We start from the raw sequence: 17,716 nt of genomic DNA on the forward strand, positions 1-17,716 counted from the left end.
GAAGACTGCTGCCATCCAAACACAACCAAGTGTTTATTGAACACTTACTGCATGCCGGACACCTGGGAAAGACAGATGAACGACCCAGGCAATGTCCCTGTAGTCAAGGAGACAGACTATCAACAAGCCCATACCTGAAAGAACAACTCCAGACAGTGATAAGAACTCTAGAAAACAAGGTACTGTGATCAGGAAGGGGAGGGAGTTGCACAACTTAGATCATCGGGAAAAGCCTCCCTGAGGAGTTGGGATCTGAGTTGAGACTTGAATCGCAGGGATCATATGTCTTAAGATGTGAGGTGGGCATTTAGGGCAGAGGGAGCAGCAGCTAGTCTTGTTGAAGGACTACAATCACTGTAACTACAGAATGGTGAGGTTAGGGAGTGGAAGATAGGAGATGGAAGGGAGGCAGGGGGCTTGTGAGCACCTGACAGGAAGCTTGAAGTTGATACTTCAGTTGGGAATTCTCAGTCAGTTAAGGCTCTTTAGGTGAAAATCTTCCCTAACCTAGCTGAACTAATAAAGGTAACATTGGCTCACAAAACTGAAAGGATTCCAGGCTTCAGGAATGGCTTGATCAGGACTGAGCTCTATTTCTCTGGGATTCTTTTGGCTCTCCCCTCCTACATTGGCTTCATCCACAGGCTGGCTTCCTTTATGATGATCATGGTGCCAAAAGTGGTTGTTACGATTCCAGGCCTCACGTCCCCACCTGGAAAAATAGCTCAGTGTACGAACCATCTTTCCCTCACCAGCTATTGTAGGAGGCAGTAAGAAAAGGAATGATCTTACAGAACATTAACATGCGTGGAGGTCCACAGGGAGCCCACCCAAGAAAGGAATGAATGAAAGCATAAGAGTATGTGGATCCTCCAGGCATGCACCACAGAAACATGATTCCAGATAAATAAAGACAGATCCCGAAGGATCTAAAGACATGATACAGAGTATTGGCAGACGCTGTGAGTATAAGATTTCTCTAACAGCCCAGGCTTGGCTCCCTTCCCCGGTGGTTTAAAGTGGAATCACAGTGTTGTCTCTCCACTTAAGAACTGCTAGCAGATACGGAGCCAGAATGCCACAGACACAGTGCAACTCTCTAAAGAAGAAATGTGCAGGGAACTGATCGCTGCAGCCCACTCACGTAACACACATAAGGTAAATGCAATCGCAAAGGGAAGAGTGGCAGGAAGGGGGACGATTCAGAAGAACTGCAAATGACAAAACTGGATCCCGGCCAGCGCGACCTGGTGAGTGACTGCTCTGATTATAGAACAGACATTCCAGCCACCCTTTGAGGCAGAGCCAGAAACCACAGTGGGCTCTCTGGGCAGCAGGCACACTCAGGTGAACTGTCTTCCTTTGGATGCTGTAGGGAAAGCAGTCCCCGTCACATGTCAGACGTTGAGTTGCAGTCCCCCACAAAGGCCAGCTGTCACCCCTGCAGCCTCATCTTTTAAAAGTCACCCACTAGGATGGCAGTATCTGTGTCAGCAGAAGACCACCTTCCAGGGTACGGAGGCCACAGGAGCACCTCCTCTACCCCGAGCCCCCACCCCTCCAGACCGCTCCCACCACCAAAGCCATCTCTGCCCCAGTACATGACAAGGCAGACCACATGGAGAATCTTTTATTGCCTTAAAACATCTGACATTAACAAGTAGAAAATACTAATTATGTTTTTTAAATAAATCAATGGTTTCAGTAAACATTTTGTTGATACATTTTAAGGGGCTGAAGAGTAAACACTTTCTCCTTATCAAAAAGTAAGGCGCTATCACTCTCCACCTCCCCTCCGCCCCTACCTCAGTCCTCCCACCAGAAGTGTGAACTTCTTTTATTATGTACAGAATATCTGTACACACACACACAGACACACACACACACACACACACACACACACCTGGCTCCCCTCGGGCAGTGGCTCAAGCACCCCAGCGCCGCTGCCACACAGGCTGCTCCAATATGCTGAGGCCAGGGCAGCATAGGGGTCATGATCACGGAACTCAACGCACAGGAGAAATGACCAAGACGTCTTATTTTTGGAAATACTACCCAAGCCCACGAGTAGAGCCAGACAGCAGGCAAAGCAGGAGAGGTCAGCTAGGGCTGGTTGAAGGGGAATCTTTAAATTCAGAACATCTGAGAAAAAATTATTGCTATTAAAGAAGGGGGTGAGGGGAGAGGTGGGGATGCAAATACTGTCCCCATCAGATGGAATGCACTTATCTAACCCAGCAGACCTGAGTCCCGTTCAGTGGCCACCTTCTGCCCCTTTCATCTCTCAGAAGCGTTTTGGAGTTCGCAGGGGGGAAGGTATCCAGGCTGGTTTTCACTAACAGGTACAGGCAGTTGGCTGGGCTTGCCCTCCCTCTGGAGAACACGTGGGCAGCGTCCAGATGACAGCAGCAGAGGTGACAGTGACACACACACAAGGCCCTAGGCCAGGACATCTTTTGTAGAAAAGAACCTTTCCATTCCCAAATCGTTTAGGGACCAGAGTCCCCAAATTCGTAAGCACCCTCACATCCCGAGAAGTTCAGCTCTCTGAAACCGGCTTCTCCTTCACAGCCACAGCAAAGTTTCTGTCAAGTTTACTGATGATGTTTGGTTTGATCAGCTCTTGGGAAAGAGGGTTTGGAGACAGACGCCAACGTGAGCCGGGAGAACCTGGTCCCAGAGTCCTGAGGGGTTTGTCCTGATGGTGTTTTCTCTCCCACAGAACGTTAGCGGTCAGTCTGGTGGCCCAAGAATGACCCTCGTCCAGAGCAGCTGCTGCTCCTTAGAACTGGGCTCCTAAGGGTCTGAAGACACTAGGAAAAGTTAAGCTCCGGAATAAGCTTTCTTTCCGTGATAATTTGCAGGCTCTCTCCCGAGGGATGGGGTGGAGGGAAGGCAAGGCAGCCGGCCAGGACTGACTCCAGGATTCCCTCTGCCCCCACCCACCAGCTCCCAGACCTACGTGGGGGAGGGGTGGGGGAGGGGCGGGGAGCCGATCGGCACGTGGTGAAAAGTGCAGTCTCCCCCAGGCAGACGACACCAGCTCTGCGGTGGGTTCCAGGCGGAGGCACTGCCGTCCAAGCCACAGCTATGCCCCCTGGTTCCCTCCAAAAGCTGCTCCGGTGAAGCCCGCGGTGCTGGGAGGGAGAGCTGTGCTGGCTGAAGAGGTGGGCGTGGTCCGTGTTCCCTGAGTCTCACCACCTTTCTCTCTCAGAAGTGCTCCTCCAATACACCAGTGGGGGCTTTGCTGGTTTTGCTCTCGTCCTCCTCCGGGGGTTTCTACAAGGCAAACAAGTGGGCAGCCCTTGAGGTGAAGGGGCAGGGACTCCATCCCGACCGGAGCATCTGTCTGCCAGGGAGTCTGTAATCCGCGGGGAAAACCAGAGTCCCAGGCACTCAGCACCCCTGACAGCGAACAAAGGGAACAGGAACAGAAGCTCCGGCCCGGCCACAAGTGTGCTCCTCAGACACACACACCATCACGACAGAATCAAAGGAAGCACAAGAAGGCAGCTTTCTGTGACACCGCAGCCACCACGGGCCACCTCACTGCGAGTGCCACTGAGTTCCGCTCACCCTTCTCCCCCTTCTGACAGCCTCAGCCCACCTGGACGGACCCCCAGGCGGCTGTGCAAAGGGCCAGGTCTGCACCTCCCTCAGGACTGCTGACCACCCCCGGTCGGGGGCAGCCCCAGGATGAGGAATACTGTGACCATGTGGGTGGAACAGCTGCAGCAGAGAACTGTTATAAAGGCAGGACGCTTAATGGCATATGTCAGCTGAAAATAATGTATATATAATTTTCACATAGAAAAAGAGACTTTGGGTCAGTTTGTCTTCAGTTTTCTTGGGGGCGGATGGCACAGGATTAGAAGACCTTCTGGGTCACACTTGTTAACTGGGTGGGATTTATATATGGAGATTATTCTGTGAGGCCCCTAGGTGCCAGCGGCCAACTTGGGCATTTGTCTGCCGTTTTAGGAACACTTTGCTTCTTCCATCAGGGGCTCATCCAGTTCCCAACAAGGCCTCGCGCACAGGCCCCACCCCACACAGCCCCCACCATCGAGGCTGGAGGAGCACGTCCAGGACACGTCAGCTGGACAAATGGCGCTCCCTCTCCAAGGACACTCTCAGGGCAACCTGTGGCAGAGATAACAGCAGTATATCCAGCTTCCTGTTCTCCATCCTGCTAACGTTTTGGCACCAGCTCGGCCTCAGCCCTGAGAAGCCCTCACTCAGGCAGCCAGCAGCCAGCTTCAGCCACACAGGCTGTCTCCTCTCTCTGAAACACTCATGCACACACTCCCGCCTCTTCCAGAGCCGTCACCTTGAAATCACAATCAAACAGGGCTTAGTGCCTCTGTGGCCAAGAACTAATAACTGGAAGAAGAATGGAAACCCAAATGCAGACTGTTGCTATGAAGGTCAGTCATGACCCCCCAGCCAGAAGTTCTGGCTCTTTCTACCAAAATGACACGCTTCACTGATTAGAAAGAGCAGCTCTGAAAGAGAAAAACAAATACCATATGCTAACACATATATGTGGAACCTAAAAAAAAAAAAAAAAACCTAGGGGCAGGACAGGAATAAAGACACAGACGTAGAGAGTGGACTTGAGAACACGGGGAGGGGAAGGGTAAGCTGGGACAAAGAGAGTGGCATGGACATATATACACTACCAAACGTAAAATAGATAGCTAGTGGGAAGCAGCTGCATAGCACAGGGAGATCAGCTCGGTGCTTTGTGACCACCTAGAGGGGTGGGATAGGGAGGGTGGGAGGGAGACGCAAGAGGGAGGAGATATGGGAACATATGTATATGTATAACTGATTCACTTTGTTATAAAGCAGAAACTAGCACACCATTGTAAAGCAATTACACTCCAATAAAGATGTAAAAACAAAAAAAAGGAAGAGCGGCTCTGGCCAGACGCGCTGCCTGCCCTGCGTTCACCTGGAGCTGAGAGTGAATCCCTGTGACAGTTCGCAGGTCCCACTTACACCCACCACCTCGGGGTGTCAAATGAGAGCCGTTGCAGGGATGCCCTCTGACAGCCCTGGCTTCCCTGGGCATTAGCCCAGCATGACTCTGGACACCCCCCCATCCCACCAGGCTCCCCCAGATGCAAGGGAGGTGCGGAGACACACAGTGAGTATCCAGGACACCGAAAGCTGAGCACCAGCACCGGACTGGCCTCCTGGTCCTACTCGGTGCTATTTCCCACAGTCCATTCAGATGAGCCAACACCTCCATCCCGGATTAACAAACCTGGTCCTAGTGGACAAGGATCTGGCTGCAAAATAGTGAAATATGGGAACAACCTAAATAGCAAACGAGAGGAAATGGAAATGTATATACGTAGATGTGGGGTTTGGGGGGTGCAATGGTGTAGAAAGGTTGCCAGGCTCTAGTAAGGAAACAATCAGGGTAGAAAACCCAATGTGCACAAGCATATTCATAGAAAATACACTGGGAAATGACGAAATGTTACTAGGGTATCTCTTGGCGCTAGGACTATAGGTGGCCTTTACTTTCTTCTGTTTGCCTTTATCTGCCCAGGGAAATACAGATTATAAAGTAAACATAGCAAAATCACATATCACTTGACACAAGGCGTCACATTCCAAATTGAAACCTTTTCACGAGAAACCTATCCTGTTATCACGGGCACCTTTTCCCAGGCTCAGGATATATTCGCCAAAGTGTCCCGAATCACATGTTTCCTCATCCACGGCACAGGGGCAAACCCATCTCCACAGTGGTGATGCCACAGTTCTCACAGGCTCCTGAGAATAACACTCCTGTCTCAGGCTTTCCCTGTGTCCCCACTGAATGTCCAGTCCCAGCCGCCTCCCTCCACCTGCTCCCTGCTGCTACCTGCCAACCCCAGAGTGTGAGATCAGAGGACAAACAGTAAGGAACTAAAGATTAGCATCCATCTGCCAACACGTATTCTTAAAGCGCTAAATGTACCTCTTTCGGATGACATTTTTGCCTTAGAAAATTGGCAAAGGTTTTGAAAAATGATAAATACTCAGTGTTGGCCTCATACACTGCGAGAGCAGTGAGCATTGGTAGCATTGACAGTACCTTTCTAGAGGACAGTCTGGCAATACACATCAAAGCTTAAAAATGGGCATGACCACTGATCCATTTCTTGGGGAAATACTGTGCTTAAGAACGTGTCCAAAGTTTCAGCTCCAGGACATTAATCACAGTATCATTTATAACAACAATCAGAAACAACCTTAGTGTTCCCGGACAGGAAAACTGTTAAACAAATCATGTTTATCCATGTGCGGTCATTAGAACACTGTGCAGTCATTAAAAGTATGTTGTAAGAGACTAATGACCTGATAAAGCACTCGCAACAAGTAAAAAGGCACATAGAACAAGATTCCACTTTTGTTTAAAAAATACGAACATGTATCTATATGTATAGATCATACGTGGACACAGACATGCATAAGAAAATGTAGAAAAACAGCATCTCATCTCTAGCTGACGCTATTACAGGATGACTTTTAAATTTTGTACACCTTTCTGTATTTTTTTACAGAATATGTATTACCTCTGTAATAAGTTTTGGGTGTTTTGTTCTGTTTTTGAAGAAAACCCTACTACGCTCTTTGAGCTGAAATTCCTTTCATCCTGGCTCAGATTTGACACTTAACACTTTGGTTAAAATACTTCCCAGCCAATTAGAGCTATGGGAAACACTTTTCTGTTCTAGATCAAACTGCTGGTCCTCTCTCCTTCCATGACCATCAACTCCTGCTTCCTGACTTGTCCTCTTAGAGCCCTGATGGCAACCCATTGGCCCCGGTCCCACTATCCCCATGGCACTGCCTGGGGGGCTGTCACATGCCCAGAGGGCCACTGTCTTGAGGCCACCACCACCATGACCGAATGGGGGGGCCCCAGGTGGTTACCCTTCCTCTCCAGTCACCAACCCCAGGCTGAAAGGAGATGACCCAGGGCCTGAGGACGTGTATCAGGATCCGGTGGGCGGGGTGGGGGGGCTGCTGCTCAGAAGACTGTGACACAGTGAGGAGCTCCGGGGACCAGAGCAGGGAGGCCAGGAGAAGGGAAGGAAGCAGGAGAAGAGCCCAGACAAGGCAGCAGAAAAGCAGGGCTGAGGCAGCTCCCAAGGAAACTCTTTGTCTCCACGTGCGTGATGCTGAGTTGCTCTCACAGCCACCCGTCACTCTGGGAGCACCCCCACCCCTGCTACTGCAGCCTCAGCAAAGCCGGGACCCGGATCTCAGCCCAGCAGCTCCCCACATACTCACATTCTCAGGAGTTTCTTTGTTTGCTTTCTGCCTCCGGAGATCTGCCCGAATGAATGCTGAGGTCCAGGATTGCAGAAGGAAGGGCAAAAGAGGCAGTTACCAAGCAGAGCAATGGTCACGTTCATCCACGAGAGGGAGCCCTCACTCTCCTAAGGGCCACAGGTATCCCACCTCCTTCAGATATTCCAGGGATCTGAGGTTCAGTCAGCCTTGCTAAGCCTGGGGACCACTGCTGTCCCTGACAGGCAGAAGCCAGTGATGACAGTGCCCTTCACTTATAGATCCCTGATATTTGCAGGGAGTTTGCACACATTGCTCCAATCCTCACAACAATCCCCATTCTACAGATTAGGAAAGTGGGGCTCCCAGAAGCGGGTCCACTTGCCCAAGGTCAAACAGCTATGGAGGTCGGTGTCACAGTCTAGGATTCGAAAAAGGGTCTTTCGGGGCCAAAACCCAAGCTCACTCCAACAAAATATGCTAATGCCTCCCCAAAGACGTCCTAACAAGCCCTCTCGTCTGCCCCGCTGCACAGGAATGCCCAACTGTATGATCAATCGAGGCACCGGGTGCCAAACTGCCAACAGCCTAAACCCATGAGCAGTCAGAGCGTCATGTTGTCCTGAGGCCCTGACTCACCAGTGAGGACTGCTCCAAGGGTGAGGAACGCACACAGGAAGATGTTCCCAGGCCTGGTTCCATAGTTGTCGATAATCTGGCCCTGGGAGATGGTGAAGATGATCCCGAATACCTGCAAAGGCACAGAGAAGACTGGAAACAAGGGGCCAGCCAACCAGCCCACGGGGGAGCTGAGCTGCCATAACGTAGTGTCTGCACCGGACAAGCCCAGCAGGGAACAAAGAGCCAGGGCTCTGGGGCCACCACGAAATGAGAGGCCTACCTGGGCAGACACGTTGAGGAGGCCAGACGACATGCCTTCTGATTCTGGGTATGTCAGCTCCACAGCAAACTCAAATCCCAGCGGGAGGTAGCCAGTCATAAAGAAGCTGAAGCCCAGATCACAGAAACAAGGTGATGGAGAACTTCCGGAACGAGGAGAAAAGGGAGCCTACCTCCTGCCCTACAACTCCTTTTCCTAGTCTCTTTCTCCCCATCAAGACATGCCTTGAAAATCAGGCCATCCCCTACGCAGCCATTACACACACACACACACACACACACACACACACACACACACACACACACGTACTGCCCACAGGAAAATAAGTGGGAGGTGAAGCTGAGTAGAGACCCCTGTGGAAGAGGTACCCTTTCCTACACTTCCTCATACATCAAGTCTAGAAAATTCCAGCTCTGATCTCTTACACCTGCACCACACTTCCTGCTGCTTTCACATCTGCTATCTCTCTCATTCTTTCCAACAACTCCACAAGGCAGGCCACTCATCTTAAATTACAGATGAAGAAACTGAGTCTCAGAGTGATTAAGGGAGGTGCCTGTGGTCTAACAGATAGTCAACAGCAAAACTGAGATCAGGACCCACACTTTCTGATTCCCAGCCCTGTGTACTTTCTCTGAGCCCATGTTGTCCCAAGCAGGGCTAATAAAGACTCCATATATTTCCTAGCCTCCCAGAGATCTGTGAAGGACACAGTCCATCCCAACAGCATGGATGGGCCTGGAAGTCCCAGGTGGGCTTTCAAAGTGTTACAAGTGAACATGACCTCTGGCCACCATTTCCACATTTCAGGAGGTCAGTGAGAAGGCAGCAGAGGGATACCTATTGCTTCCTAGGATGTTGGCAGCTCAGGAACCATGGGTGGAGCTTTCCAGTTAAGCAGGTTAGAGGTGAAACTTACCCCATTGCACCAGCCGTGATGAACACTACCCACAGGTGTCCCAGGTTCAAGGTCAATGTGTAAACCACCATGCCCACCAGAGTCATGATATAGACCACCAAAGTCGTCTCCCTACAAGCAGAGGCAACGAAGTTGAGTCATATACTGCGGACTTTAACAGGATCTTTCCCTCCCTCTCTCCCTCCCTTCCTTCCATTCCTTCCTTCCTTCCCTCCCTCCTTCCTTCCTCTCTCTCTCCCTCCGTCCCACCTTCTATCTATTGGGCACGTGCTGCGTGCCAAGCCCACTTCTGTGAGCTATTTGCTCTCATAGAATTTTCTGTCCATGAGGTTGATGGACATCGGACCAATGATCACACTGTGGTCAGAGCTGCAAAGGGTAAGACCAGGACAGTATGAAGTCATCTTGCGGCACGTGTGTTCTCCTGCAAAACCCTCTCAACAAGATCGTGCTGCACCTGGACTTGTCACGTCCTACCCACAAGCAACAAGGCATAACCCTTGCCTCTCCTCCTCCCCCACTGAAAAAACAAACGGGACACACAACAACTGTGGTCAGGCGGCAGTGGCATGCAGACGACCCCAGCCCGTTCTGCTTGTCTGCTTTGGCCCCAGACCCCAGGACAATGCTGGGCAGAGCCCTGGCTGTGAGAGTCTCTGTCATCGTTGAATTCTTCCTGTTGCCACCTGCACACGTCCAGCACCGTTTTTCCTGCTAAATCTGAACTACTCTGCTCATGACCGTGGCAACTAAGAGAGAACATTCTCCAGCCCTGAACTAAGTCCTTGACTCCAAAGCTGAGGTGAGAAAGCTCCGCCCACGCCCAGTTGCATTTCCCCTTGTTGGTCCCTCAGAAGGACCCTCAGCAACGTGCTGGTTTCTGTTTCTGGCTCACCCTACTTGTGCCCCTCCCCACACCTCTCCCCCCATGTTGCCCACTCAGGACTCTGCTGCGGCCCTGACTCCTGCACTGGGACCTGCATCCCTCTCTGTCCTACTGACTGAGGGCAGGGACTCTGCACATCCTTCTGCGCTCTGGCCACGAACGTGGGAACTCAGACTATGAAAGCTCAAAGCCCTCACTCATCTCTGCTGAAGCCAGAAACACAGAGGGGTTGCCAGCAGGTGTGTACTGTGGTTATGTGAAACTAACACTGCATTTACTGGATGCCAGGGAGTCTGCTAAGTGCTCTACACGCGTTTATTATTTCATTCAACCCTTAAAAAGCCATGCAAGAAAAGTATGACTAATTTAAGAAAACTGCAAGCATCTTTTCTAATCACAAAACTATGAGATCAGAAATCAACTACAAAAACTGCCAAAAACACAAACACGCAGAGGCTAAAGTTATCTACTAAACAACCATCAGGTCACCGAAGAAATCAAAGAAGAAATTTTAAAAACACCTGGAGACAAATTAATAAAAAACACAACAATCTAAAATATATGGGACACGCTTCCGGGCACCGAGCGAGCGGCGGCGAGGTGGCGTGAGCCGACCCCGCTTCCTTCTCGCCGCCGGCGCCGTTCTCGGGCGGGCGCGCGCGCTCCGCGATGGCCCCGGCCGAGCGGGGATGTGCCCGCCGCCCGCCTGCCCACAGCCCACAGCCCCTCCGGCCCAGCCATGGCGAAGCAGTACGATGTGCTGTTCCAGCTGCTAATGATCGGGGACTCTGGGGTAGGCAAGACCTGCCTGCTGCGCGGCTTCACCGACAAAGAGTTCCACTCCTCGCACATCTCCACCATCGGTGTCGACTTTAAGATAAAGACCATAGAGGTAGATGGCATCAAAGTGCGGATACAGATTTGGGACACAGCAGGGCAGGAGAGATAGCAGACCATCACAAAGCAGTACTATCGACGGGCCCAGGGAATATTTTTAGTCTGCGACATTAGCAGTGAGCGCTCTTGCCAGCACATCATGAAGTGGGTCAGTGATGTGGATGAGAATGCACCAGAAGGTGTCCAGAAGACCCTTAGAGGGAATAAGGCTGATGAAGAGCAGAAACGGCAGGTGGGAAGAGAGCAAGGGCAGCGGCTGGCCGAAGAGTACGGCATGGACTTCTATGAAGCAAGTGCTGCACCAGCCTCCACATTAAAGAGTCCTTCGCGCGCCTGACGGAGCTGGTGCTGCAGGCCCACAGGAGGGAGCTGGAAGGTCTGCGGACAGCCGCCAACGATGAGTTGGCCTTGGCGGAGCTGGAGGAGGATGAGGGCAAACCCGAGGGCCCGGAGAACTCTTCGAAAACCTGCTGGTGCTAAGCATCTTGCGTGGAGCGCCCCCACCCCGCACAGTCCCCTCTCCCCGCAGGAGGCCTGCGGGCACACGGGCACACAGGGAGCCTGGGCTTTGCCCTGCGTCTCTTCTCCTTCGGGTGACCCTGTGGAATCTCGGCCGCTGCTCCTCCTCCTGCCTGGCTCCGGGGAGCAGCTCCTCTGTCCTGTCCGAGCAGCCTCGACCCCCTCCACCCTCCCCCCGGGATGGCCCCCTCCAGCCTGTTTCCCCAGCCACAGGCCTGCCTCGAGCCCCTGATAATACTACGAGCACCGCCTCCACTACCCCGAGGTCCCAGGCGATGGCCCAGTCCGGAGTCAAGGCCACTGGAGGTTCCTTCTCTCAGTGCATCTGGTCTCCTCTCCACTTCTCCTCGCTTCTTCCCACCTCTCTTTCTGTCCCTTCCCCTCTGCTGTGTTCCTATCAAAGCCCTCCCCCGGCCCCACACATGTCCCCTGTGGCTGCTGGTACAGCACCTTTCAATTCCTCCCTCTTTGCCGGGCTGAGGGAATGGACTCAGGCCCAGGGGCACGTTCCCTGCTCTGCTCTGGGAGAAGCCCCACCCCGCTTTGTGGGAAATTCTTCCAGTCCTCTCCTCCCCACTGCCCCTTCTTGTGCCATGGACCTGCCTCCCCAGTGACCGGGGAAAGATGAGAGGAAGGAAAGCCCAAACTGGTGGTCCCCATGCCTGGGGCTGTCCTACCACCACCACCACCCCGCCCCGTCCCCAGCTTCCCCTGCACTTGGCTGCCTGCCCTCCTGCCTCTTGGGGGAACTGAGCTTCAGAGAAGAAAAAAAAATGATGAGGGGTGGCAGGGATGAGAAGTAACCTCCATTCTCTACCTGCCCTGCAGCACGTACTCTATTTCTCCCTGCCCCCGGGCTCCCGAATGTAAAGATGTGGACCAAGGCCTGAGGGCACTGCAGGGGCAAGGAGAGCCCTGGGGCCAACCACACACTCCAGGAAGGGGAGTGTTTGGAAATGAAGGGCCAGCTCCTATACACCAGGTTAAGAGCCGGGACAGCAGTTTGCAAACCAGGGGGGAATTCAGCAGCAGCAGGGATTCCTGGGCCCCATCGTCCTTTTCTTTTTTTTTTTTTAACATCTTTATTGGAGTATAATTGCTTTACAATGGTGTGTTAGTTTCTGCTTTATAACAAAGTGAATCAGCTATACATATACATATATCCCCATATCTCTTCCCTCTTGCGTCTCCCTCCCTCCCACCCCTCTAGGTTGTCACAAAGCACTGAGCTGATCTCCCTGTGCTATGCGGCTGCTTCCCACTAGCTATTGGTTTTACATTTGGTAGTGTATATATGTCCATGCCACTCTCTCACTTTGTCCCAGCTTACCCTTCCCCTTCCCCATGTCCTCAAGTCCATTCTCTAGTAGGTCTGCGTCTTTATTCCCATCCTGCCCCTAGGTTCTTCATGACCATCTTTTTTTAGGTTCCATATATATGTGTTAGCATACAGTATTTGTTTTTTTGTTTCTGACTTACTTCACTCTGTATGACAGACTCTAGGTCCATCCACCTCACTACAAACAACTCAATTTTGTTTCTTTTTATGGCTGAGTAATATTCCATTGTATATATGTGCCACATCTTCTTTATCCATTCATCTGTTGATGGACACTTAGGTTGCTTCCATGTCCTGGCTATTGTAAATAGAGCTGCAATGAACATAGTGGTACATGACTGTTTTTGAATTATGGTTTTCTCAGGGTATATGCCCAGTAGTGGGATTGCTGGGTCGGATGGTAGTTCTAGTACAGCTAATAATGAATTTGGTAAAGTAGCAGGATACAAAATTAATGCACATAAGTCTCTTGCATCCCTATACACTAATGATGAAAAATCTGAAAGAGAAATTAAGGAAACACTCCCACTTACCACAGCACCAAAAAGAATAAAATACCTAGGAATAAACCTACCTAAGGAGACAAAAGACCTGTATGCAGAAAACTATACGACACTGATGAAAGAAATTAAAGATGATACAAACAGACGGAGAGATATACCATGTTCTTGGATTGGAAGAATCCACATTGTGAAAATGACCATACTACCCAAAGCCATCTACAGATTCAACGCAATCCCTACCAAACTACCACTGGCATTTTTCACAGAACTAGAACAAAAAATTTCACAATTTGTATGGAAACACAAAAGACCCCGAATAGCAAAAGCAATCTTCCACTTCTTATGTAAGATGGGCACCTCCCCACCGCCCCGGCAGGTGAGAGGTGACAGAACCACGCTGGTGGTCTTTCACCGAGCCCAGCCTTCCGCTCTCAAGGCTTTCCCGAGACCCAAAGTTCGTGGGAGAAGGGCAGGGGGCTCACGGGCAGAAAGCAGGCGAGCCCTGGGTGGGAACGCTTGTGCTGTTCCCTTCAGCCTTCAAGACCAAGCGCTCATCTTGTTCCTCAGCTCCTGAGTCAGAGGCCTGAGGGTTTGCCAACTGCACTGTGGCTACAGGTGGAGGGAAGCGGACTCCCTCCTCCAGGGCCCTTTGTTTCAGGAAGAAGTTTCTTTAACCCCATATGGTCCAATAGTCATTTGCAGGAGGCCCTTTAAGGAGGGAACAAGTCAGTTACCAGCCCTAGTAGGGTTCCTCCCCACCTTCCCAAGATGGGAGAAGCCTAGGGAGGAGGATCAGTCTTAAGCTGCGTTGCATGGCTGGCGCTGGAGCGAAAACAAAACTGGGCATCGAACATTCACTAATTAAAGACTAAAATCCAGGACACACACATGTGAAGAATTAAGAGCCCCACTTCCTTACTCCTCTGAAAAAAAGCGTGGGGGATGAGATCACCAAACCTTTTCTTCTGACTCTTATCAAATCAGGAGAGAGCAGGAGAGGGTAGCTCAGGATGAAGGAATGGGGGATGAGTTATCATAGTTGAAGGAAAAGGAAGGCAGGAATAGTTATAAATCGTCAGCTAATGAGAAATGTAAAGAGCTGACTCTTTAGGACGAAGTCACGACCAGAGCTGAGGATGTTTCCTTGAGGACTAACTCCTCAGGTGTTAAAACATGCAGCATCACTCTGGGGTGGGGAGGTCAGCAGTGCCAACCCTCAGTGTGCCCTCAGCCAGGGACTCGAGGGAGTGGAAGTTATACTGGCCATTGGCTCCAACCTGTGGTCAGTGTCACTGCTTTCCCTGAAGATCTGGCCGAGCACCATTGCCTTTCTCTCCTAGCCCCCTCGGGGAAGAGGGACTATATTTTTACTGTACCCTACGGGTTCTGGAAGGGAACACTTGGGGTTAGGATTCTATGACCTGAGAAGCCCCATCCATAAGGGCCACAGCTGGGGAGAAGTATGGGGCCGAAGAGGGGGTGGGATTTTAGGGTGCAGCTATGCTCATGAGGTACCAGAGTCAGCCTCTCACCCCTAAACTTCTCCAGTCCCGGAGGTAGCCTGGGACCTGGCCTTAGACTGTTGAGCAGGTGCACCTGCCTGTTGACTCCTCACCACCTTTGCACCTGTTGTCTTGAGACTCGGCACAGCCCCAGGCACTCCACCTGCTCCTGAGCCCCACCATCTCCCTGTGAACTTTGTGTGCTGTGTCTTGGGTCCAGCATATGAATTGTGAGCAGGGTTCATCTATTTTAAACACAGATGTTTACAAAATAAAGAATATTTCAAGTCAAAATAATTAATTAATTAATTAATTAATTAAATATATGGGACACAGGAAAAGCAGTTCTAAGAAGCAAGTTTATAGTGACACAAGCCTGTCTCAGGAAACAAACAAACAAAAAAATCTCAAATAAACAACGTAATCCAAGGCAATCAGCAGATTCAATGCAATTCCTATCAAAACACTAATGAAATTTTTCACAGAATTAGAACAAATAATTCTAAAATTTGTATGGAAATACAAAAGACCCCAAATAGCCAAAACAATCTTGAGGAAGTAGAACAAAACTAGAGGTATCAGTTTGCCCAGATTTCAAACTATACTATAAAGCTATAGTAATCAAAACAGTATGGTACTGGCACAAAACAGACACACAGATCAATGGAACTGAATAGCGATTCAAAAATGAACCCACATTTATGTGAGCAATTAACCTACGACAAAGGAGGCAAGAACATACAATGGGGAAAAGACAGACTCTTCAATAAGTGGTGTTGGGAAAACTGGATGGCTATACACAAAAGAATCAAACTCAACTACTCTCTCACACCATGCAGAAAAATAAAGTCAAAATGGATTAGACTTAAATTTAATTTAAGACCTGAAACCACAAAAATTCTAGAAGAAAATATAGGCAGTATACTGTTTGACATCAGTCTTAGTAATTTTTTTTGATATATCTCCTCAGGCAAGGGAAACAGAAGCAAAAAACAAACAAATGGGACTACATCAAACTAAAAAGCTTTTGCACAGCAAAGGAAACTATCAACAAAATTAAAAGGTCAGCTACTGAATGGGAGAAGACATATCTGATAAGGGGTTAAAATCCAAGATATACGAAGAACTAATACAACTCAACATCAAAAAACAAACAACCCAATTAAAAAGGGGGCAGAGGATCTGAATAGACATTTTCCCAAAGAAGACATACAGATGGCCAACAAGTACATGAAAAAGGGAACCCTCGTGAACTGCTGGTGGGAATATAAATTGGTGCAGCCACTACGGTAAACAGTACGACGATTCCTCAGAAAAATTTTAAAATAGAACACCCAGATGATCCAGCAGTTTCACTCCTGAGCATTTATCCCAAGAAAATGAAAACACTAATTCAAAAACATATATGTACTACCCCTATATTCACTGTAGCATTATGTACAATAGCCAAGATATGGGAGCAACCTAAGTGCCCATCAACAGACAAATGGATAAAGAAGATGTGGGTACATATACATATATTTCAGCCATAAAAAAGAATGAAATCTTGCCATTTGCAACGACATGTATGGACCTAGATGATATTGTGCTAAGTGAAATAACTTAGACAGAGAAAGACAAATACTATATAATATCATTTATATGTGGAATCTAAAAAGCAAAACAAATGAACAAACAAAACAGAAACAGAGTTACAGAGAACAAACAGATGGTTGCCAGAGGGAAGGGAATGGGGGAGAGGAAAGAAACAGGTGAGAGAGATCAAGAGGTACAAACTTTCAGTTAGAAAATAAATGAGTCAAAGGAATGAAATGTATGGTGTGGGGAATACAGTCAATAACTATGTAACCTCCTTGTATGGTGACAGATGCAAGTCAGATTTATCTTGGGGATCGTTTTGAAATGTATAGAAACATCAAATCTCTATGTTGTGTATAGGAACTAACATAGTGTAGTAGGTCAATAATACTTCAAACACAAACAAGCATGCAAACTCATAGAAAAAGAGACCAGATTTGTGGTTACCAGAGGTGGGGATAGGGTAGGGGGAGGGAGAATTGGACGAAAGCAGTCAAAATGTACAAACTTCCAGTTAGAAGATTAGTAAGTACTAGGGATGTAATGTACAATACGATAAATATAATGAACACTGCTGTATGTTATACACGCAAGTTGCTGAGATTAAATCCTAAGGGTCCTCATTATGAAAATTTTTTCTATTTCTTTAATTTCGTATCTATATATGATGATGGATGTTCACTAAACTTATCGCGACAATCATTTCATGCTGTATGTAAATCAAATCATTATGCTGTATACCTCAAACTTATACAATGCTGTATGTCAATTACATCTCAACAAAACTGGTAGGAAAAAAAGAGATGTATGACTCTCCCTAATATGACACATGAGGAAACTGAGCTCAGACCAGTCAAGTTACTTGTCCAAAGTCACCTGCCCAGGAAGTGCACAGCTAAGATTCGAATCCAGAGGTGGGATTTGAAACCTGTGCTCCCTCTACTCCCACACACAGGAATACTAACACAGGATGGGGCTGCATCTGTGGGAAAGACCAACAGCCTCTGAAGGACGCCCTTCCCTCCTGGGTCCTCAAAGCAGCTGCTGAGGGCAGAGGAGCTTCATCCCTCCTCCCCCTGCTCCCCACATCCAGTCCCTCCCCCTCTGCAGAACCCAACTCCATGGACACCCATCTCCCTCACTGACCCCACAAGCTCATCTTTCCCATATTCGTTTACATATAGCTTCTTCTTAAACCACTAGCCTGTCTACAAAACTGTAGTCTCAGCCAGAGATAAAGGGACCTGACCATCCAATTTCCAGCCTCCAAACCAAACAGGACAAATCTGGGAGGCTCAGGGAAAAGGGAACTGGCACCAAAGTGACCAGATGACAGAGCTCTCTTGCCCTTTCTCTGCCTACGTAGTAGAGCAGGG

At 49.4% G+C, this 17,716-nt stretch overlaps 1 protein-coding gene and 1 pseudogene across 2 annotated transcripts in view; one reads left to right on the forward strand and one right to left on the reverse strand.

Annotated features, from left to right (window-relative positions):
• The window catches only part of FLVCR2 (FLVCR choline and putative heme transporter 2), a 67,343-nt gene that overhangs the window by 3,263 nt on the left and 46,364 nt on the right, over positions 1–17,716 (reverse strand). Inside the window, exons 6-10 of one of the 2 annotated variants that reach the window (XM_067730000.1) lie at positions 9,117–9,227; positions 8,198–8,303; positions 7,936–8,047; positions 7,297–7,352; positions 1,615–3,279 (exon numbers count right to left, since the gene is read on the reverse strand). In XM_067730000.1, coding sequence (XP_067586101.1) covers positions 3,211–3,279; positions 7,297–7,352; positions 7,936–8,047; positions 8,198–8,303; positions 9,117–9,227 — 454 coding nt within the window. In that variant the 3' untranslated portion in view covers positions 1,615–3,210. Of the gene's footprint in view, positions 1–1,614; positions 3,280–7,296; positions 7,353–7,935; positions 8,048–8,197; positions 8,304–9,116; positions 9,228–17,716 lie in introns of those variants that run through there. The other variant, XM_067730001.1, reaches the window with a different exon arrangement.
• Positions 10,724–11,394, forward strand: LOC137224985 (ras-related protein Rab-15 pseudogene; annotated as a pseudogene).

This window comes from Pseudorca crassidens, chromosome 1 (genome assembly GCF_039906515.1).
Source record: "Pseudorca crassidens isolate mPseCra1 chromosome 1, mPseCra1.hap1, whole genome shotgun sequence".
NCBI lineage: Eukaryota > Metazoa > Chordata > Mammalia > Artiodactyla > Delphinidae > Pseudorca > Pseudorca crassidens.